General features: G+C 35.2%; 1 protein-coding gene across 2 annotated transcripts in view; it reads left to right on the top strand.

The window, feature by feature from the left end:
• The window catches only part of MDGA2 (MAM domain containing glycosylphosphatidylinositol anchor 2), an 805,991-nt gene that overhangs the window by 721,894 nt on the left and 59,281 nt on the right, over positions 1-24,816 (top strand). For both annotated transcript variants that reach the window (XM_027570414.2, XM_027570415.2), the window contains one exon: positions 23,625-23,802. In XM_027570414.2, the coding sequence (XP_027426215.1) occupies positions 23,625-23,802 (178 nt within the window). The remainder of the gene's footprint in view (positions 1-23,624; positions 23,803-24,816) is intronic.

Genomic DNA, 24,816 nt, shown 5'->3' on the forward strand with positions numbered 1-24,816 from the left:
CCCAGGGTCCTGGGATCAAGCCCCGCATCAGGCTCCCTGCTTAGCAGGAAGCCTGCTTCTCCCTCTTCCACTCCCCCTGCTTGTGTTCCCTCTCTTGCTGTCTCTCTCTCTGTCAAATAAATAAATAAAATATTTTTTAAAAATTCCACTGTTTATCAGTTATGTGGATATTGAGAAGTAAAAAACAAGAAGTAATAATTCAAATATTAACTTTTTCAAAACCAAGATCTGGGTGACACTGTAGAAAATGAACTAAAGCTAATTTAAAAATAGTAATGTCTCTTTATATGAAGACATTGTACTACTTCTACATTTGCATATGGTTTACATAAAACTCTTTCTTGTAAAGCAATGGGAAAGAGAAATAATTGTTAAATCATCCTTATATATCCCATGAGAAGGGGGAATGAAAGAATAAAGCTCATCAGTGACTCTGGATTTGGACCACAATAGCAATGTATGCCTTATGAAGTTGTTGCTGAAAACTCCAGAAACCCAAGCAACATTGTTTGTGCTGATGAATGATTAAGATCATTGGCACAAGCCATAGTTACCTCTCTTTAAGTTTACTTCCAGGCTTAGCCATTGTTCTTCAATTATGGGTATTAAAGAGGGCACGTATTGCATGGAGACTGGGTGTTATATGCAAACAATGAATCATGGAACACTACATCAAAAACTAATGATGTAATGTATGGTGATTAACATAACATAATAAAATAAAATTAAAAAAAAAAAAAAGATTGCCATCCAAGATGGTCCAGGAAGGCTCCAGCCTTGGCCACAGGCTCAGTTCTCCATTTTTAAGCTCTAGCAGCAAGCCTTGGCCATTAAAGGAAAGGGAAGGTGTAAGCATGGCTTTCTGAAGTGGTTGGGAAAGCTAGAGACAATTACAGATTGTTGAAATGGCATTTAAAATGGTATAGAAGGATGGAATAAGAGATTTTGGTCTATTTTATTCATTGTGTTATCCCCAATGCCTAGAACTAGGGCACATGGTTGTGGTACAGTACTAAGTTATTACGCACGGATTGATTCATTGTGCAATAATTTAGCGGACATTAATTCTAGGGTTTTTTTTTTTTTTCTGTTCCTTACAGTTTAAAAATATTGCTTCATTGTCTTTTGTATGCACTGGTGCTATTGAGAAGCATGATGCTAATGTGATTTTCCATCTTTTATCATTGAATATCCCCTGCTTGCTAGAGGCTTCCAATGTTTTTCTTTGGTATTTTTAAGTTTTACTGTAACAAGTTTAAAGTATGTTTGCATGCTGTCTTTTTCACACCCTTATGTATACTTTCAGTTTCAAAGTCTTTTCAATATGAAGTCATTTTAAATTTAAAAGGAAAAAGCTTTTATTTTGAAGTAATTATAGATTCATGAAAGGTTACACAGAAACATATAGGGAAGTTCTGTGAACCACTCCTCCAGCCCACTGCCAAGCCATAATCTCACACAAATAGAATATATTGTCAAAACCAAGAAATTGACATTGGTACAGTCCATGGAGTTTAATGAGAATTCACCAGTTATGCAGCCACTCATTTGCCTCTGAGTGAAAACTTTTTTACTCTTATTCTGGAAATCCTTTGTCATATATAATTATTTTCTTATAGGAAGAATAGGGAAGAAAGAAAATACTCAGGTTACCAATCTGCCTGCAACTGTTGTTATCCATTCCCAACCTGTTATACCTGGTGTGATTAATTTTTGGCTTCTCAGCAGAAACAGCCTGAATAGTGTTCAATCCATAACAATGATGAGGGGCAGGAGATAAAACAAATTATGTGCTAAGCTATCTCTTCTTTGTGACATGACCCTTTTTCCATTAGGGTCTGTAGTTTCCACTCGGGTCCATTAATCACTTACTTTCATGGTGTTTCCAGGGTTGGGTTTGGAGAGAGGCAAAAATCCTATTAAATTTCCTTTCGGTAGAGAACAGCATTATTGACTACTAAATGCTACCTTTGCTTAATCTGGCCTAAAATTTATACCATGTTCTAATATTTTGTTGATGCTATCTGACTAATTAAAACGATTGACATTCTTTTTATGAATTACTTGGGTGACCTTGATGTAACATTTCTTTTTCCTGCCAAATCTCTATCCCCCCATTCAGTCTTACAATCTTACTCTAAAATATTTGCTTTTATTCTTTCTTTCCCAGCCTCCATATATTTTCTTTAAAGGAGCCACTATACCATATGTGATTGCTATTACTTTACATTATTTATCAAGTACCAAAGAACATGTCAATGAATAATGTTCCTGGAGTTTTGGTTTTATCTCCTTAGACCTACTCATTTGATAAATCTGCACTCGCATGCCTCATCTGCCTCTCAACCATAACCTGTCTAAATCCTGACCTATTCTGTCTGAAGCCTGGTCTTCCTCTAGTGTCCCCATTACCCTGAATAGTCTCATCATGCATCCCATTGCTCAAGCCAGAGAGAAACTGGGAGTAATTCTTGACTCTTACCTATATTTCATTTCCCCTATCCAGGTCATCCAGTTTCCACCAATTTTATCTCTTGAATATCCATCAAATCCTTTTACCTTTATACAACTCTCCCATGATCACCAAGTCCAATTTCTTGCCAGAGAAATTACCAGAGCCTCTTACTGAATAAACTCTTGCCTCCTCGAAATTGTTTTCCATAATTAACCATACATTTTTAATTGCTAATATTTTTCTTTTTGATTATCCAAAGTCTTCCAAATATATTAAGAATTCTGTCATATATTTTGGAAATATTCTTCCATGTAATTATCTTCTCATTTAAATGTTGTTTTTATGGTGCATATTTTTAAAAAATTTTTATACAACTGAATTTTTCCATCTTACGGTTTCTGAATTTGAAGTCTTCTTGGAAAAGCCTAGCACAACTCAAGGAGCTAAACAAAATCTAAAATGTTTACCTCTAATACTTTTGTGGTTTCATTTTTTGCTTTAAAATTAGGATCCAAATTCCACATATGAGTGAAATCATATATGTATTCGTCTTTCTCTGACTGACTTACTTCACTTAGCAGAATATTTGCTAGTTCCATCCACGTCACTGCAAATTAAGAAACAAAACAGATGAATATGGGGGAAAAACAATAAAAGAGAGAGGCAAACCATAAAAGAGACTCTTAACTATAGAGAACAAAGTGAGTGTTGCTGGAGGGAGGTGGGTGGGGGGGATGGGCTAAATGGGTGATGAGTATTAAGGAGGGCACTTGTGATGAGCACTGGGTGTTGGATGTAAGTGATGAATCACTAAATTCTACACTTGAAACTAAAGTTACACTGTATGTTAACTAACTGGAATTCAAATAAAAACTTGAAGCAAACAAAAAAGAAAAATAAATAAAATTAAGCTCTAGCTGTAATTTAGGTAGATAAATTTTCCAATTAAAGAAAATGGATAAAGATGATTACAGTCTCCAAACTAGGCCAGATCCCGATGTTAATCATGTTATGCATCCCCAACTTATAATTACACATTTTTCAGTGATAATTAAATTAATGTCTCTCTCACTGTATCCTTTCCACATACATACCACTTGCCTCTCAGTAACACTCGTAGGAGAACCAGCAGATGTAATTATTATTGTATTAGCTAACACATATGTAATGTTTACTTTGTGTTAAACATTGTTTTGAGTGCTTTACATCTATTAACACTTAACACTTATAATCCCCCCAACATCTCAATAAGCCAGTTACTAGATTCGATTTTAAGCTCTATGAAGAACAAGGCTTCTGTCTCATTTATTTAATAGGCTCTCGATAGATGGCTTTGAATGAGAATTAATCAATCAATGATATTTATGCAAATATTTTCCATTAAAATAAAATATAATTGATATTTGTGATTGAAAATGCAGTTTCGGGTTGCCTGTGTGACTTCAGTTGGTTAACCATCTGCCTTCAGCTCAGGTCATGATCCCGGGGTCCTGGGATCCAGTCCTGCATGGGGCTCCTTGCTCAGCGGGGAGCCGGCTTCTCCCTCTCCCTCTGCTGCTCCCCCTGCTTGTGCTCTCTCTTTTTATCTCTCTGACAAATAAATAAATAAAATCTTTAAAAAAAGAAAGAAAATGCAGTTTCAAAATGTCAGAGGGCCTCAGTATACACCTTTGCATAACATATTGCTTGACTGTTTTCAAAAGTAGTATTTTAAGAACATTTTGATGATTAAGACATCTTTCTGGAAATTGACAGGAATGCAGGGCATAGATGTGAGGATGATATCAAGTGTAAATAATATTTAAGCATAGGCATTCTTCAGTAGACATTGATATTAGATTTTATGCTTGATAAATACAAATAAAATATATTAATAAGGAGTAATAAGTGAAATATGGATTCCACCTATGGATAAATAGAGATATGAGTTTTCTGGAAAATCATTTAAATATACTTATTATGTAATAAGACCTTGATTGCTTTAATTATCAATTTATTTTGTGTCATTTTGGGGGGCACTTTAGCATTTCTTTAAACAAAAGATTGCTGATAAACTGTCAATATTTAAAAAGGACAGCTATAGAATAATTTCAGTAATTGTCTTTTTTCTAAAAGTGGAATCAGGGATGCCTGGGTAGCTCATCGGTTAAGTGTCTGCCTTTGGCTCAGGTCATGATCCCAGGGTCCTGGGATCAAGCCCCGCATGGGGTCCCTGCTCAACAGGGAGCCTGCTTCTCCCTCTGCCTGCAGCTCCCCCTGGATGTGCTCTCTCTCTCTCTTTCTCTCGCTCTCTCCAACAAATAAATGAAATCTTAAAAAATATATATATATCTTTAAAATTGGAATCAGTATTTGTGTTATAGAAAATACATATCTAGCTAACCATCTATAGTTGGTGGCATTTTTTTAAGAATGAGGTACATCTTGGCTTCTAAAAATGTTCCTTTTAAGTGTGATATGTAAAAAGAAGTATAAAGATGTGATTATATGGCAATATGACACATCTTTAGTTTAACTTCTAAGAACTTACATATTTTGATACTTTACCTTTAATAAGAAAACTTTGTCACTGGAACTGTGTGATACATTCAAAGTTCTAATACAACATTGTAGTATATTAGATTATTGTTCGTTGAAAGTTTATTTCTCCCCAGTCCTCGTCTTTAGAAAGAGTACATCCTATACTCACAGATGTGGAACTTGGTTATGTGATTTACCTTTGTCATGGTGGAACATATGTAAAAATGATAGAGGCTAGTTCTAAGCACAGTCATTAAATGACCTTGCAAAATTCTACTCACCCTCCAAAACCATCTGACTTCATCAATGAGAAAACCTGCCTTAGGTAGTTTGGTGATCCAAGAAGGGTAAGAGACATGTGGGGCTGACCTGAATTCAACCCATGACTGGAAGCAAGCCCAGTTAGGCCAAGCTTAAATAATCTAAAACCCAACCAACCTATAGATGTACAAGCAAGGAATAAATGCTTATTGTTTTATGCCATTAAGAATTTCTGGTTATTTGTTAAAAACAGCATTGTTGTGCAATAACTAGATGAAACAAACATACTTTTACTTTTTTTACCTTGATACTGATATACTGATATATCTTAAATTGCAATTCTGCAAAGTGAATCTTTGATAGAAAGCAGTGCTAACAAAGCCATACTCTAATTTATTAAAAATATCCACAAACCTGTACCTCTGAAACAAATAATACATTATATGAAAAAAAAAAAAAGATAGTAGAAAGGGAAAAATGAAGGGGGGAAATCGGAGGGGGAGACAAACCATGAGAGACTATGGACTCTGAGAAACAAACTGAGGGTTCTAGAGGGGAGGGGGGTGGGGGGATGGGTTAGCCTGGTGATGGGTATTAAGGAGGGCACGTATTGTGATGAGCATTGGGTGTTATACGCAAACAATGAATCATGGAACACTGCATCAAAAACTAATGATGTGATGTATGGTGATTAACATAACATAATAAAATAAAATTTAAAAAAAGTCCAGAAAATTTTATGTTACAGTTTTATATTGAGTAAACGCAACAGTCTGTTTTTTTTCCTTAAGATATATAGAAAAAGAAACAAATTGTTGGCATCTCTAGTAATTAAGATTATGTTTAGCTGTGTACAACTAAAAAGACCAAAAGAAATAGGAGCCTAAATGAGATATAGGCTTATTTCCCTCTCACAAAGAATCAGTTCAGACATGGGCAGTCCAGTGTTGATGCCTGCTCCACAGTATCATTAGAGACCAAGGTTATAGCTTTCTTTTTCACTATCAGAGGACATGACCTTCATGCTTGAGGCTACCCAATGATCTAAGGTAGCTGCTATAATTTGAGACATCACAGCTGAATCACATACCATAGTCAAGTAAAGACAAAGATAAAAAAAATAAAATAAAATCCTTTAAAAACAACAAATGAATAAAAGCCCTTCCTAGTTGATTAAGCTGTCTTCACTAGCCTTCCCAGAAGCACGAACCCTCATTCCTACCTCGATCTCATTGGCCAGGATTAGGTCACATGACCACATCTTGTTTAAAGGGAAGCCCAGAAACGTAGCAGCCCTAAAAGCTGGCTTCTCTTGCTAAAGAGCCAGGGGACTGGAAATGTTAGAAAGTAGCAGTTCCAGTGACACAGCTCTATTTTTTTCACTAAGAAAAGTGTTGTATCTCATTGGCCATAAAATCACTAGAAAATAAGATTTCATATGTAAGAAAATTTCAAATCTAAATTTTCTAAGACTCAAAAAAACTGCACAGTTTGAAATTATATTTAAACTGTTTTAATATATTTTATGTAACACTTTGATATTGTCCACTCACCCTTCCAGTCTCAATTTAACACTGATACAATATAAAAAGAAATTACTCTGCTTGGTTCCTCATTGCTATTGTTTTTTTTGTGCCAACCTAGTTAGGTGAGTTTGAATGAATAAATAAATGTATCAGTCAATGAAGTTGTGTAATGTTTCCCGGTGAAAAGAGAATATTATTGACATTTTTTAAATCCAAAATAGAGTAAGATATACTAATCTCTATTTATACATCTGTGTAAGCATTGCTTATTTTTCTGTTTTTTCTTCTAAGCCTTTAATTTGAGAACATTTTGATGATTAAGACTTTTTATCATTGTCAATAACTGAATTAAGGCTATAACACACCAATACATTTAAATTTTTAAATCAATATTTTCTATTATGTAAAGTTTATGACAACATATTAACCTGAGGCTTCTCCTGGAGTGTCAAATTGATTGCCCAAGAGGGTATCTATTTAAGTTGTATCAAGCTAAAATAGTCTAAGAAAACTTAGAATATATTCATAGGGACATTATAGATTTCAACTAAGTTAAATTGAATAATTTGTCAAAGTACATACTGTGTGCTCAATAATGTTAGCTATTATTTTAAACAATATTACAAAAGAGTAATCACTCAGCTTATTTAAGCAGGAAAATAAGATTAAATTCCTTTGGTGGCAGTAGGTAGGATGGGTAGGAATCGGAATATACTAGAAGCAAGGAATTCAGCTAAAAGAAGTTGATGAGATATGGAAAGTCAGGTAATATTTATAGGATCAAAATATAAAACTATTAGTAATAAATCCAGGACATAGCAGAAGTAAAATATCTTATAGATGTAAAGCAGCAACACCAGGTTATCCACAAAAATAATTGAAGGAAGTGATTATGATCCCCTTATATCAAAGAAATACCAAAATGAAATGCCAGAATCAAAACCCTAAATACTGATCTATTTGTACATTCTAGAAACAGTAACTTATGAAGAAAGATGCTGACTAAGCTGCTTAATTCTACTTTATTAAGGTTGAAATCTATAATGAATTAATCTTTAGGCTGAGGTGTCCTTTCACCTGCTGATCCAAGCATGGCAAGAAAATAATTACACTGTGTTATTTCCAACTTGATAGGAAACCAGTTTTTCTTCCATAGTAATTTATCATTACCTGCTAAAGAATGATTATTTTTCCTGTTATACATGGTCTTTTGGGTGGTTCTCAATGTTGATGTTTTGTTTTAACACATGAAAGTAATAAATTCATGGTGGAGGGAATATGCCAGAAATACACGCAAATTCTTTCCCAAGGCAGTATGAAATACCCTGTCACTTAATGATTTATATAACAATTTTGATCACAGAACTCAGCCCAACCAGAGCATATATTCACTGGAGTCCTGAAATAAAATTTAGAGGCAGAATCTGCACTGTCTTAAACTGTTAGGACTCACAAAGTCAAAAGCTTTTTGTATAACTAACCCTTCTCCTAAAGATAGATTTGTTATCTTAAATCTGTCACGGCATTGCTACGTAATTCAGTTCAACGTAATTAGGCCCTCCCTAGTGTAAAAGTCCTTTATCCCTTTTCTAAGGGAATGTGAATAAAGTGGACATTGGTCAGAAAAACTTGTGAAAGCAACACATTTAATATAATGTATAATATAATAATATAATAATAGGAAGTGGAGATTAGTGATTAAGATTAGGAAAGTAGCCTTGAAATTGGACAATATTGGGTTTCTGTATCCTCTCTTGCTACTTACTTACTTAGCTATGTGTCCTGGGAAAGTGTATCAGTTCTTTAAGTTTCCTTGACTAAGGAAATAAGGATAAGAATACTAATCTCATTGGATTTTTATAAAAATCAAATTAAAAACATGTAGAATATTCAGTGCAATACCTGGAAATAGTGAGTCCTCAAAAAGTCCTCAAAATTTGGTAGCTATTGTTTTTTTTACTTTTCTTAGTAGACAAAAATACTTTGAGTATTCTCAACCGTTATCCCAAACTGTAATTCCATAAACTGTGGAAGATTAATCAAATGCACTTTGGAAGTATCAGCTTTCTTGGTGTCTGGTGGTTGAATTAAGGGATATACTACACAGAAGTTACCATGTAGGCACCCCACCAGCTGGGGTGACAATGAATGGGAGGGAGCCTATTTTAGAATGATTTGTGCTAAAAATACAGACGAGAATCTTTAAATAACCTTATCTTTGCAATTAGTTTCTTAATTTCTACATAAAGAACACTGTAGTTGTCAGATTTCTTCCTAGAAATTTAATTATAGTATTGAAATAGGAATGACTGTAACTACATTTTTATATTTAAAAATGAATATTATTTCATGTTCCTTAAATGAAGTCTATACTCCATTTTTAATAAAGTCACTGCTTGTGTCTTGAAAATTCATGTTTCTCATAATGGGACATTTTCCCTCGGTAAAGATATGTTAGCCTGACTGTGACCAAACTGACAACTTTTTTGAGTCAGAACCACCTATATTCAGTTCTGCTACACAATAACACATGTGCTTGTTTAAATTCACATAAGAACTTTATCAAACATTCAAATTTTGTTCCATTTTTAACTTAAAAATTTTATTATAATTATACTATAAAGAGAAGAAGTCTCATTATCAAAAAATGTCCAATAATCAGGGAAAGCTTTGGGTGCAACTATTTTGATGAAACTGTAGTTATTGGAATTATACATAAGTTCTATTATTTAAACCAAAATAACTTATTTTTTATAAACTGAAGAAAGATCATTTAATTATCACATCAAGATTTATCTAATCTTGACCCTCATATGGTCTATCCATTATACATCAAATCTTTTTTTTTTTTTTTTAAGATTTTACTTATTTATTTGACAGAGAGAGAGATAGCGAGAGAAGGAACACAAGCAGGGGGAGTGGGAGAGGGAGAAGCAGGCTCCCCGCTGAGCAGGGAGCCCAATGCCGGCTCAATCCCAAGACCCTGGGATCATGACCTGAGCCGAAGGCAGACGCTTAACAATTGAGGCACCCAGGCACCCCTTATACATCAAATCTTTTAAACTCTACCAAATCACAAGTCTAAACTGTGTTATCAATATTTACACAATCATGATTACAATTCATCATTAAAGTTATTACTAAGTAACTCCAGAAAACATAAAATACTTTCTTGCTTTCTTTTCTTTTCCTTCCCTTTCCTTCCCTCCCTTCCCCCTTTCCTTCCTCTCCCTTCCCTCTCCCCTTCCCCCCTCCCCTCCCCTCCCCTCCCCCCTCCTCTCCCCTCCTCTGCCCTTCCTTTTCTTTCTTATTGAAGTCTAGCTGACATACAATGTTACATTAGTTTCAGGTGTTCAACATAGTGTTTGGAAAACTCTATACATTATGCTATACTCACCACAATTGTGGCTCCCATCGATCACCATTCAATGCTATTAGAGCACCATTGACTATATTCCCTATGCTGTGCCTTTCCTTCCTGTGACATTCATTCCCTAACTGGACACCTCTGCCTCCCACTCCCTTGTACCTATTTTGCCCAGCCTCCTCCCTTCTGGCAACCACCAGCTTGTTCTCTGTATATGGGTCTATTTCTGTTTGGGGTTCAGAGAAAAAACATTAGTCATGTAACCTAAGATAAATGTGTTCTGCAAAGTTAAAAAAACAAAAATATTTCCTTGAGCATTCCCTAAGCTAAATGTTAACAATTACCTTTCAGATGCCTTGTATGTTACAAAGTCTCCAAAATGTTCCTGCGAGGGGTGGGAAAAGAAAGCAAGCAAGATTCATTTGAATATTTAATCTGTTCTGTATGTCTTCTGAGATACCATATTTATTCTTTTTCTCTCCTCTTTTATTATTTTACTTTTTGAGCTTTTATTTTTAGAAACAGTAATTCTACACATGGTACTAGAATAGGTGAAAATAGGGTAACATGGATTTAAAGTTAATTAAAATTGAAAGGTAATTATTTAACTACCTCATTGAATTACTTGGGATTAAATTAATAACTACAATGTTTAGAACAAATCATAGTTACTCAATAAATATTAGCTATTTAATAATAGTCTCATGTAATTCTTCTAATAGATTTTATTTATTTTTTCTAAAGACTTTATTTATTTGACAGAGACACAGAGAGAGAGGGAACACAAGCAGGGGGAGTGGGAGAGGGAGAAGCAGGCTTCCCCCGAGCAGGGAGCCCGATGCTGGGCTCGATCCCAGGACCCTGGGATCATGACCTGAGAGGAAGGCCGATGCTTAACGACTGAGCCACCCAGGCGCCCCTTCTAATATATTTTAAAAGGTTACATTGGGAATGTAAAGTTAAGTCACATAAAAGATATATACTAAATAGTTAAGACTGTATAAAATGCTAGTCTTTGTTTCAACCCCTTCACTCAGTGTTTAGCTATCACAGAAAGTAAGTTTTTTTCAGGGAGCTAAAAGACCTCCTTTTATTCAAAGTTCTATTCTAATATTTGTCTTATTTTTTCTGGAACTACATTTTTAACTTTAAGTCATAAAACTCTTAATATATTTAGAAAGTTTTGGGCTCTATTTTTCTTCTTCTATTTCTTCCATTTCTAAGGTCATTGAGCAAGAATGTTTCCTTTGGTTGTCACTGAAGTCTTTGTTCTATGTGCCTAATGTTTAGTTCTCATTTTTTTTAATCATCCTTGAAATATATTTACAAGGTCTTTCATTTATATAACAATGATATTTTCCAGAGACTGCCAAATCTCCAGCTCACATCCCTACAAGGGCAGTGGTTCATTAGGTAGACAAGGAAAGAAAACTTAGCAAACTGCATGGAAGATTAAAATTCACTGAAGCTGTGGACCCATTCAATGTTTTCTTTACCTGAGAGTTGTTTTGTTCTTTTCTTTGTTTTGTAATCAGGTAGCTATTATGGTAAGGAATTTAAATCAGAAAACCTGTAGGGAATAACTTTCAGGACACTCAAATCTAAATGCAGTGTCTTTCTAATACTCCTTGACATTAGTTTATCATGTAAGTTAAAAACTTTGATTGCAAAAGGACAGCTGGGAATTTGAAATATTCACAAAGTGCATTTTTAAAATTATTGTAATCCTTTTTTTTTTAATCAATTGCTCCATTATTATTTAAAGTTACAACAGAGAATGCTGAGGTTATGGTCCATGAATGTGAAGACAGATCCACTAGCACAAAATTTAAAAGATGGCAAATGAGCTTTGAATAGATTTTATAAAATCTAAGCAAAAACAGTGGCCTTGAAAGCCTAAGCTTTAAATCAGATGGAATTTGTGGTAGTGAAGTGGGCAGGAGGTGGTTGAGGGAAAAAAGTGTTGAGTTCCCAAGCTTTTATGTCAGGAAGAGAAATGCTGGAAGAAATTTCAATGCAAATACACAGAATCCCCAGGCACGAGGACTATTATAAAACAAGTGAGAGAAGAGCAATAGAATAAGTCCTAAACATTCCCTGAGAAAGGCACCTATAGCCTACGTGGGTCAGCAAGGCTATACTTGCCTCCCAGTGTGTGGCCCAAAAAGAATGGTCTGGAAGCCCTGGGTCCTGGCAGGGTGAGCCCTGGAGTAGCACAATAGCCCAGACTGAGTCCGATTTTCAGGTCCTGGGGCCTGGCTAGTCTTTTGCTTCATTGTGGCACTGGGGAAGCAGTCAAGATTTACCAAACCTCTGAGAAAGGGCAGAGATAGTGCTTAGACCCAAAGAACCTGTGCTTTGCCAAAATGCAGGCTGAATAGAAATATTGACCCAGAGGCCAAGGCAGTTTCAAAGATATAAGCAAAAGATGCTAGTAGAGGACAAGGAAGACCAAGTGAAATTGACTAAGTCTGAGAGCAGATCAATAGGAAACAGGATAATCTAAACAAGAGGCAACCTCTTCACTACTCACACCAGAAGCACTTCAGCTAGGGAATGGGTTTAATTAACTCCCCAGGTAGTACTCAGTACTCCAAGTGATTGGGCTTAAAATCTGAGTTTATCAAGTTCAAATCTTAAACATATTGAATTTAACTTGAATTGTCAAGAATCAGTTTTTCAAGAAAAAAAATAATTAGTTTTTCATCATCGGAATGAGGTAAGCAAAATTCAGTATTAGAAATATAAATAATAGTCAATTTCTAGAACAAATTATGAAATCTGCACTTTCTCTAATTGCTAGTCAATGTAGCTTTCTACTACTCCTCAGTTATATGCTGTAACATTATTCTGAACCCCACTCTTTGGAATCAGATTTCCCAGATATCGTATAGTAGTTAGCTGTCCCTGCTACCAGTTAATATAATATCAAAGGAATTTTTAATCATGCAGAATCTCACTACCTAAAGCAGCTGTTCTTATTTTGCATAACCTTTCAGTAGGTTTATGTATTTTCTTTTTAAAGATTTTGTTTATTTATTTGACAGAGAGAGACACAGCAAGAGAGGGAACACAAGCAGGGGGAGTGGGAGAGGGAGAAGCAGGCTTCCCGCGGAGCAGGGAGCCCGATGAGGGGCTCGATCCCAGGACCCCGGGATCATGACCTGCGCCGAAGGCAGACGCTTAACGACTGAGCCACCTAGGCACCCCTAGGTTTATGTATTTTATACAACCACAGTCATATTGTTTACATTTTGCACTCTGCTACATGATCTTAGACATTTCCCATGTTTCTCCATCCTCTTCAAAATTATTACATTCACCATATCGGTAAACAATAATTACTTAAATCACGTTCCTAAAATAAGTTATTAACCAATTATTAACTGAGATCACTATTAAGTAGCATCTGTTATTTTGTTTATGGATAAATCTGAAATTAAAATAGATATAAACACACGCATTACTTATGTTAAATTATGAGAATATATTTTCAAGTCAAAAGATTTTAGTACCATTATGGCTGTTCTCAATTTTTACCAATAAGATTACAATGAAATACAAGGCCATCTGTACTGAAAGACAGCACTGCTATAATTCCTCAATTGTCTCCCCACTCCACCTTCCTAATATTCCATATTTGGAATCCATTATATGGTAGTTATTAAAACGAACTTGCCAGCATTTAGGCAATAGAGGAAGTTATTTAGAAGACAGTATTATCTATCCAGATACAGACTTTGCTCTGTATAGATTCCTGTCAATCTGATTGTTACCACAGTTGCATTATTGGCATTCTTTGAATTCTGATTTAAACACAGATCCCTACATACTTTCTAAAGAGCCTTTAATATCACAGTGTGATATATACCGAGAGAAAAAACTACTATGTACTTGGCAATGACCTATCCCATTTGTAACAATGGAAGTGCAATGAAAAGCAGTAGGTGCTGCCCACATATCTCAGAAGACAACACAGTATCTTCAGTCAGTAGATCCTGATGCAATTTGTTGAAGGACTAGTTACAAATCAGTGGCTGAAAGCTTCAGCCTAGCTTTCAAACAAAGCTACGTAACTTTCACTAAACATGATTCAATTGAGAAAAATCATGCTAGCTTCTGAAGAGGAATGGCAGACAAAAACTATTAAACATCTGTATATCTAAAAGAATGTACTGTCACTTCCAAAGGCATTAATATTCTTGAGCAAAGTCTGAAAAACCAAATATTTCAAGGGTGTTGAAAAAGTGTCTCTAATTCAAAAAATTTCATACTGAGTCTGAAAAGAATAAGACTCAAATTTGTACTAATGAAGGAAGAAAGGGTATGTAATTAAAGGATAAATATATACTATAATTAGTAGAAAATAGAAATAAGGTACATTTAATGCCACGTTATTTGTTAACCCTTTATTCCCGAAGATGTTACTAAAATAATAGTGCATCTTAAAACCCATGTCACCTTTATTTGAGGCTATAAGGCATCTGGCTTTTAACTCATCAAAATGTTATCTTAGCTAGTTTAGACTCTGTGGGATAATCATAAGAGTATATGAATTAGGGTCTGTAATACCTGGGTTTTTAACATCAGCTGTTATTTTTACTAGCAGTGTAGCTGGTAAACATGAATGGAAGTTTCCGATTAAATGGGTGTATCAGTATCTTTTTTTAAAGATTTTTAATTTATTTATTTGAGAGAGAGAGCACAAGAAGGGGGGGAGAGGCAGAGGGAGAGGGAGACTCCCTGCTGAGCAGGGAGCCCTGATGCCTGGCTCCATCCCAGGACCCTGAGATCACAACCTGAGCCGAAGGCAGATACTTAATGGACGGAGCCACCCAGGCGCCCCTATCAGTATCTTTCTTATAGGTTACATCAAAATAAATGGTATAAACCATGTAAATGTCTTATATTCAGTTGGTGTACTCTCTCTTCTCCTTTAGGTTCTCACTTACACAGTATCTTTCATTGGAGTTCATTATCATGCTGAAAGAGATTTATGTCCAAAAGGAAAAGGAAAAGACAGCAGCTTCCCCCTCCTCAGCCACATTTCAGAATTCATTGCAGACTTCTACTTAAAGGAGCTAATTTTGTTCCTTTTAAAACTGAAAAAAGGGCCCTGGGTGGCTCAGTCGTTAGGCATCTGCCTTCAGCTCAGGTCATGATCCCAGGGTCCTGGGATCGAGTCCCACGTCGGGCTCCCTGCTCTGCGGGAAGCCTGCTTCTCCCTCTTCGACTCCCTCTGCTTGTGTTCCCTCTCTTACTGTGTCTCTCTCTGTCATATAAATAAATAAAATCTTAAAAAAAAACCTAAAAAAATTAATGTGTTTTTTTTTCCTTCTGAAACCTTTTCAACAATAGCTTTTTAGCTATCTTCTGTGGTAAAAACAGTAAACCACCGCCTTTAATAAAATGCTTCATTGTAGGGGATTTCTAGGTTTTGAGGCCATTCCCTAAATCATTTGAAAGGTATGTATCTCCTAGGAAAAGTAAAAGTTAAATGGAAATTGTTTTAAAAACTTGAAATGGTAAGAATTTTTTAACACATTGCTTTCATATGAACATGTGTATGGGGTACGCTTACGGTTGGGGTGCCATGTTCTCTGAGGGTTTTGTGGTATTACCTCCAAACAGTGGACTAATGTTGCATTTTCTTTTGCGTATAGGCAAACGCTGTGTTTAAATTCACATTTTTACGTTTTTGCACAGCTCACTGAGATACAATATGAAATATTTAATTGTTTATTCCTCAACTGCTGAAGTATATACTTTCATTACAGCTTTAAAATTAAAGACTTGGAATCAAAGTTATTGCTTTTTTAATACACATATGAAGTTATGTACTCTAGAATTTGTGATAAGTAACAACATCATTGTATCTGCCAACTAAAATTACTTGAGGAGAGCATCTCATTATAACAACAGAATACCTACAATCCTCCCTTGGGATGTACTACAAATATTGAGTGGTTTTGAACTTATATTAACATCCAGAAAAGTACACCTTGATTAAACTTGCTTGTCCTTAGACAATAGTTAAATGTCAAATCAGTCTGTATATATTTTTGTGAGTTTAAACTACTTTTATCTATCTTCTGAAATAATAGTACTTTGCTTTTAGTTAAAAATCTAAAAGCAGTGAAAGAAATTGTCATTTACATTCTATTATTTTATAGAATACTTGGCCTCCAGAACTAATAGGAACTTTGTGGTGTCTAGTATCAACTATGCATGAGTAAAGTACTTTTCTGTGCAATTAATTTTATGCCCATTTTTACCCATGTATGTAAATTCAGTGATTGTATGTGGTTATTGGTAAGTTGGATTTCCTGTTGCACACCTTGGAGGCCAGTTAAATATACACTACATGCTATAATTTAATCTGATCACATTTTTATCAAGTTAATGACCAGATAGTGCAGGTATAAAAATTATTAAGAAATTGTTTCTGGCTTATAATCTATTTGCAAAAAAAGTACTATAAGTGTATTGTACCTAAATAAATAAAGGCTCTGGTTAAAAAAAAAAAAAAAGGAAAGGAGCAATAAATTCTGGGGAAGCAAGGAAAAAGTGATGAGTATAAGAGTCATTTTGGGTGTAACCAAATTTTGCAGTTGCTACTCTCTGGCTACATGACCTTAGAAGAGTTATATTAACTGCTCTCTGCCTCAGTTTCCTTATTTGTAAAACAAGGCTAGTATTAGTTTCTACTTACTAGGGGTTGTGCTAGATTAAATATAATAAGTATAATACAGTTAACAGTGCTTGGTACATATAAGGACTAATAGATATAGTGGTTTTTGGTTTTTGTTTTTATTATTTTTGTTTTTAACTGGACTTAAAGACGCAAGTTAGGTACTAATCAATGTAGAGCTGTTAGAAGAAGCTAGTAGTATCAAAGAGGTGGTCTAGCAAGACTGAGCTGTGCCTCACCAAATGTAGCTCCAGGACCATCTGCATCTAACCTGCCTTGTAGGGTCACCTGCGTGGCTCAGTAGGTTAAGCATCTGACTCTTGATTTTGGCTCAGGAGCATGGGGCTCCATGCTAGGAGGGGGGAACCTGCTTAAGATTCTCTCTTTCCCTCTACCTCTGTCCCTACACATCCCTCTCTCCCTCTCTAAAAAAATGTAAAAATAAAAAATAAATTGCCTGGGGCACCTGGGTGGCTCAGTGGGTTAAGCATTGACTCTTGGTTTCAGCTTAGGCCATGATCCCAGGGTTCTGAGATCGAGTCCTACCTGAAGCTCCATTCTCAGCAGGGGAGTCTGCAGGAGATTTTCTCTCCTTCTCTCTCTCTGCCCATACCCCACTCACACTCTCCCCCGCCCCCCAAAATCAATCAATCAATCTTAGGGATACCTGGATGGCTCAGTCGGTTAAGCATCTGCCTTCGGTTCAGGTCATGATCCCAGGATCCTACATTGGGCTCCCTGCTCAGAGGGGAGTCTGCTTCTCCCTCTCCCTCTGCCCCTCCCCTCCACTCGTGCTCTCTCTCTCTCTCTCTCAAATAAATAACTAAAATCTTTTTAAAAATAAATAAAAATTATAAATAAATAAATCTTTAAAAAATTAATTAAATAATATTATCTTATAAAGGAAGAGGTGGTTTTTAAAAATTATATTTCTAAACTCATTAAAAAATTATATTTCTAGCTAGACCTTATTAAAACAGAAACACTGGTACTTAAGACTTGTTTAACAAGATTGTCCCATCATTCTCCTGCATGCCTAAATGTGAGAACTACTGATACAGAGTATCAGAAAACACAGCATAGAAAGCTCTAGAAACCATCAACATTCAGAACTCGGGAAAAAGCAAAGCAGCCCAGCAAGAAAGGGAGGAGTAGCCACAGATATAGATGTAGGAAATAACACGAGACAGCACCATTGCCTATCTCTAACTTTTATTTTACAGTCTTTTCTTTGAAAAACAAAGAGAAATATTTCAAGCATACACAAAAATAATATCATCATAATTTGTATATCTATTACCAATCTAAAGAAACAAAAAAATCACCAAATAGAGTGAACCCCTTTGTTTACCCCTCACAATTGCATCTTCTTTTGGTGCTCTGCTAACCCACCTGACCAGTATTTTAAACTTAGTATTTACTAGGTTTTGCATTTCTTTATACCCAATACATATCTATGCATCCCTCTTCAAAATACATACTTTGAATTTGATTTTTATAATATGCCTGTTTCAAAATTAAGTTTAGCTCAATATTACTTTTGTGAAATTTGTCCATGATGATGCATATAGCTTAGGTTCATTTTTCATACTAAATTTTGTATAACATTTTATGAGGAGTCTACAATTTTATTATTTTATCTTTTATTGAGGTTTAGATCATTTTCTGTGTTTTCTGTGCCATGACTATTTCTGTTTGCATGTGTACAAATGCAAGAGTTTATCTGTTCTCATTGTAATACTGTTTTTATTGCCAAATTGCTCTTCAGTTTTCGTAGTCATCAAGGCTATATTTTTAGAAGACCATTTCCCACGGATGTCTTGCTTTTTTGCATATCATGTATGCAGAAGCACTAACTGTCTTTTATTCCAGCCTATCTTTTCAAGGTCATTTGTAGAGCAAACATCCTTAGAAAACAGATATTGTCTCCCTTTAGAGCACAGGAAAGTCTGTTTAACGCCCAGTATAATAAATATAACGTTTCCCTCTTCAGTAATGCTTGAGCAGGTTTTGTTACTGTCAGTCATAAAATACTAAGGTTTCTTTTTAAAGTTTTTATTTAAATTCTAGTTAGTTAACACAGTAGAATATTAGTTTCAGGTGTACGGCATAGTGATTTCACACTTCCATACAACCCCCAGTGCTCATCACTACAAGTGCCTCCTTAATCCCCATCACCTTGTTAACCTGTCCCCCCCACTCTCCTTCCCTCTGGTAACCATCAGTTTGTTCTCTAGTGTTAGGAGTCTGTTTCTTGGTTTGAAGCTAGAGAGTATTATGCTAAGCGAAATAAGTCAGTCAGAGAAAGACAAATGCCCTATGATATTTCTCGTATCCCTCATAGGTAGAATTTAAGAAACAAAACGAATGAGCAAAGGGGGAAAAAGAGAGAGAGATACTAAGCTTTTTTAAGCTCAGCGTCCCCCAGCTGTGATAGGAACCCAAGGCACAAGCAAAATCCATGTGGGCATTTGTTCATCCGTCCTATGGGACTTAGGAGACAAGGGGAACCAGTGTGAATGTAAAGATTCTGCTGTATGCTGTGTCCTGAGTGGGTTTCTTTGACCTAGTTGTCTCTAGTCTTCTGCCAGTATCTGTAACACTGTTGCAAGCTAACTCCTTAGCTTGTTAAGTGGCGTCAAGCCTTACCCATCCTTCCACTCATCCTCCCTATTCTTGACATGTATAAAAATTCTGTTTTATATCTTTATATCTACAGCTTGGTAGCTTCCAGGTTTTGCCCATTATGAATAACGCTGCTATAGACATCCATTCATGGGCAGATTTTTGTGCAGACATAAGTTTTCAGCTCCCTTAAGTAAATATTAAGGGACACAATTGCTTGGTTATATGGTAAAGGTATGTTTAGTTTTGTAAAACTTTAATATTGTTATTTTATAAGTTTTTGTTTATCTGATGATGGGAAATGGTATTAAGATTTTAATTTCCATTTTCTTGGTACATGGTAAGGCTGAGACTTTAATTAGTTATTTGGGTTTCTGCATCTATGAGATACCTGTTCGTATTAGTCTGATTTTGCTCTTGAATTATTTTTCTTACTGAGTTAGAAGAGTATTAATATAATCTAATTAGCTCTACGTGTTCTAAATATCTTCTTCAAACATCTACCTTTATTTTCGCTGTTTAGTGGGGAGCACCGATGAGAGCTTTTTATAGCAAATTTTTAAATTTCATATTTATCTCAAATTTAAGATTGGCTAATTTATCAATCTTTTCCTTTACTAATTGTGTTTTTCTATTCTGTTTAAGAAAGTACTATCTTACTTGAAGTCATGATGACATTCTTCTGTATTTTTTTCTAGGTAGTTTAACTTTTGCTTTTTAAATTTAAGTCTCATTTGACCTTCATGAGACTTTTTCTTTTCTTTTTTCTTTTTTTTAAAGATTTTATTCATTCATTTGAGAGAGAGAGCATGTGCACACAAGCGGGGTGAAGGGGCAGAGGGAAAGGGAGAAGCAGACTCCCCGCTGAGCAGGGAGCCAGATGTAGGGCTCCATCCCAGGACCCTGGGATCATGACCTGAGCTGAAGGCAGATGCTTAACTGATTGAGCCACCCAAGCTCCCCTTCCTGAGACTTTTTCTATATGAGATGTGAGCTAGACATCAAATTCATGTTTTTTCCATATACATAACCAGTTGGATGATAAATCTTTTCTGTCCTCTATGTGAACAACCCCACAAATATAGACATGGGCTTTCTGTTTTATTCCATAATTTTATTTGTCATTTTTCTATCCTGTATTAATTGCATGTATTTGAGATTTACATATCCAGAAATATAACAGATTAGGCTATAGAATTAAGACTAACTCAGCCTCAGAAAATAAGCAAATATGTAAATATATGAAAAAATATATATGCACGTTTAATTATATAGTATGTATGTGTATATCACTAGGTAAAAATGTAAGGAAAAATGGAAACACAAAGTATCTTAATTGGAATATCCCTCCCAAATTGCTTTTGCCTTCAGCTGCTCACCAACCCAGACATAGTTTGGTAGTAGTGATCAAACAGGAATCAAAACCCAAGGTCTGCCTAAAGCAAGGGATCATCTACATTTTAATCTGTGACACCAAAGGGTTTAGATTTTTTCTTTTTTATTTATTTATTTGACAGAGAGACACACAGCGAGAGAGGGAACACAAGCAGGGGGAGTGGGAGAGGGAGAAGCAGGCTTCCCGCTGAGCAGGGAGCCCAATGCAGGGCACTCGATCCCAGGACCATGGGATCATGACCTGAGCCGAAGGCAGACACTTAAGGACTGGGCCACCCAGGCGCCCTGACACCAAAGAGTTTAAAACAAAAGTACAAGTGAACCATATTGTTGATGCACTTAGGAGCATGTCAGAAACAAAGGTATATCTCTAACTGTGTCCTAGGCAGCAAAGAACCCCCCAGTAATAGTATTTTTAGTTACATGATCAACACACAGTTAAAAAATAAACAAAACAGAGAAAAGTGCCAAGAACAAGGACTATAGACTTCAGATATAAAAATATTATAAGGCAACTATACTTACACTACTTATATGAATAAAAGAAAACTGAAAATGTATGCAAATAGAAAATTATGAAGTGGCACAATAGATTTTTTTAAAAACTTCATTCCTTTAGAGTAGTTGTAGACTCAGTAATATTGAGCAGAAAGTACAATGATTTCTCATATACCCCCTGCTCCAGCACATACATGGCCTCTACCAGTAACAACATCCCCCAACAGAGTGGTACATTTGTTACAATTGATGAACCTACACTGATCCATTATTATCAGCTAAAGTCCATAATTTACATTAACGTTCATTCTTAGTGTTGTATGTTCTGTGGGTTTATAATTACATGTATCCACCATGGTATCATACCGAGTAGTTTCACTGTCCCCAAAATTCTCTGTGTTCAGCTTATATATCCCTCCCTCCCTCCCCCCAACTCCTGGCAACCACTGATCTTTTTACTATCTCCATAGTTTTACCTTTTTCAGAATGTCATGCAGTTGGAATCATACATTAAACAGCCTTTTCAGATTGGTTTCTTTCACTTAGTATATGCATTTAAGTTTGCTCTGTCTTTTCATGTCTTAATAACTCATTTCTTTTTGGCACATGTAATAGCCCATCGTCTGGTTGTGGCACTGTTTGTTTGTCTATTCATCTACTAAAGGACAGCTTGGTAGCTTCCAGGTTTTGCCCATTATGAATAACGCTGCTATAGACATCCATTCATGGGCAGATTTTTGTGCAGACATAAGTTTTCAGCTCCCTTAAGTAAATATTAAGGGACACAATTGCTTGGTTATATGGTAAAGGTATGTTTAGTTTTGTAAATAAAAACAAAACCCAAACTATCCTCCAAATTGACTATACCATTTTGCATTCCCATTATCAATGAATGAAAGTTACTTTTGCTCCACAACCCCATCAACATTTGTTGTTGCCAGTGTTCTGGATTTTGACTATTTTAATAGGTATGCAGTGGCTTCTCATTGTTTTAATTTGTATTTCTATGATGACATACAGTATGGAGCATCTTTTCTGTTATGATCCATGGTCCATTTTTTAACTGGGATATTTGTTTTCTTATTGTTGAATTTTGAGAGATTTTTATGTATTTTGGATGTGTCTTTTGCAAATATATTCTCCCAGTCTGTGCTTCTCTTTCAATTGTCTTGATACTATTTTTGTAGGGTAGAAATTTTTAATTCAAAGAAGTCCAGCTTATCAACTATTTCTTTCATGGATTGTACTTTTGGTATTGTATCTAAAAAATTGTTGCCAAGCCCACAGTCATCTAGTTTTTCTCCTATGTTATCTTCTAGGAATTTTGTAGTTTTATGTTTTACATGTCAGTCTGTGATCATTTCCAGTTAAATGTCATGAGAAGTATAAAGTTTGGATTTAGATTCAATATTTTACATGTGGATGCCCAGTGTTCCATTGCAGTTTGCTGAAAAGACTGTTTTTGCTCTACTGTATTTTCTTTGCTCATTTGTCAAAGATCAGTTGACTATAAAGAAGATGTGGTATATATACAGTGAAATATTAACTCAGCCATAAAAAAGAATGAAATCTTGCCATTTGCAATGACATGGATGGAGCTAGAGAGCATTATGCTAAGTGAAATAAGTCAATCAGAGAAAGACAAATACCATTATGATTTCACTCATATGTGGAATTTAAGAGTCAAAACCAATGAGCAAAAGGGAAAAAGAGAGAGGCAAACCAGGAAACAGACTCTTAACTATGGGGAACAAACTGATGGTTACCATGGAGGAGGTGGGTGGGAGGATGGATTGAATAGGTGATGGGGATTGAGGAGTGCACTTGTCATGATGAGCACCAGGTGATGGATGGAAGTCCTGAATCACTGTATTGTACACCTGAAACTAATATTACATTTTATGTTAAAAAACTGGAATTTAAATAAAAACTTAAAAAAAGAATAAAAAATGAAGTAGTTAAACTTATATCTCTTCAAACCTCCGGATTGAGACTGTAGTCGAAACTATTGTTTTATCCTCTGACTCTTAATAAAATGGTATATTGAACCTGTTTAATCAGCCAAACTACTCTGTGATAATTTGGTAATTATCTGCAAACATCTGCATGGAAACATCTACAGAATTTGTTGCTTATTATAGAAACTTGAACTTTAATAAAATGTAATCATATAATGTATTTTCTTATTTAATAAAATTTCAGAATGCTTTTTTGCCCATTTTGTTGGAACACAGTAACTCTGAAGAAAATACTGGGAATATTATTACATAATTCTTTTGATTTCAGGCTGGACAGCAGCGTTGGTGGGAACAGGAAATTAAAATAAATGGAAACATTCAAAAAGGAGAACTAATTACATATAATTTGACTGAGCTAATTAAACCAGAGGCTTATGAAGTCCGACTAACTCCTCTCACCAAATTTGGCGAAGGAGATTCAACAATTCGTGTCATCAAATATAGTGGTAAGTAGTCTTTTATTTAAAAGTATTTATTTGCATATTAAACTGTCTGGAATATGTACATTATAACTATCTATTAAATTTAGAAAAAAACTAAAATTTAGCATATTGATCTTCTGGATCATTAGCCAAGTGACCAAAAAACAAACAAACAAACAAACAAAAACCCAGCAGACAAACAAACAAACCCAGAAAACTTAATCATTTTAAGTTGTAATATTTGATTTAAATGTAGAAATGTAGGGGCGCCTGGGTGGCTCAGTTGTTAAGTGTCTGCCTTAATTGATCCCAGGGTCCTGGGATCAAGCCCTGCGTCGGGCTTTCTGCTCTGCGGGAAGCCTGCTTCTCCCTCTCCCACTCCCCCTGCTTGTGTTCCCTCTCGCTATATCTCTCTCTGTCAAATATATATATAAAATCTTTTAAAAAAATGTAGAAATGTAAAGTAACGTTTTAGTTAACATTGAATTAATGTGATGTCAACAATGTCCCTTTATCCTCTATCCCATGTTATGATATAATTATTTGCATTTTTTTCAAATTCTTGATGTCTTTAAAATTTACATCATTAAGAAGTTAGCAAATGTTATCAAAGCTTGTTTTTTAATTGATAGACTTGATGTCTTAAAGCATCTTTAGATTTACAAAAAATCAAGCAGGGTGTAGAGAGAGCTTCTGTATATTTCCTTTCCCCCAACACAGTTTCCCATATTATTAACATATTTCTTTAGCAAAATTTCATACAAAATAATAATCTAAATACAGAACTTTATACCTTTCATGACATATAACTGAAAACGGATCACAGATCTACATGTAAAACATAAAACTACTAAACTACTAGAAGATAAAGAATATTGACATATTATTATTAAAGCAAGTAGTTTACATTAGTGTTTATTATGTTGTACTGTTATATGAATTGATAAGTTGATATTATTTATTCACCATTACAGTATCATACAGAATCGTTTCACTGCCCTAAAAATCCCCTGCTCCACTTACTCATCCATCCCTGTC

The sequence above is a fragment of the Zalophus californianus genome, chromosome 6 (assembly GCF_009762305.2).
Source record: "Zalophus californianus isolate mZalCal1 chromosome 6, mZalCal1.pri.v2, whole genome shotgun sequence".
Taxonomy (NCBI): domain Eukaryota; kingdom Metazoa; phylum Chordata; class Mammalia; order Carnivora; family Otariidae; genus Zalophus; species Zalophus californianus.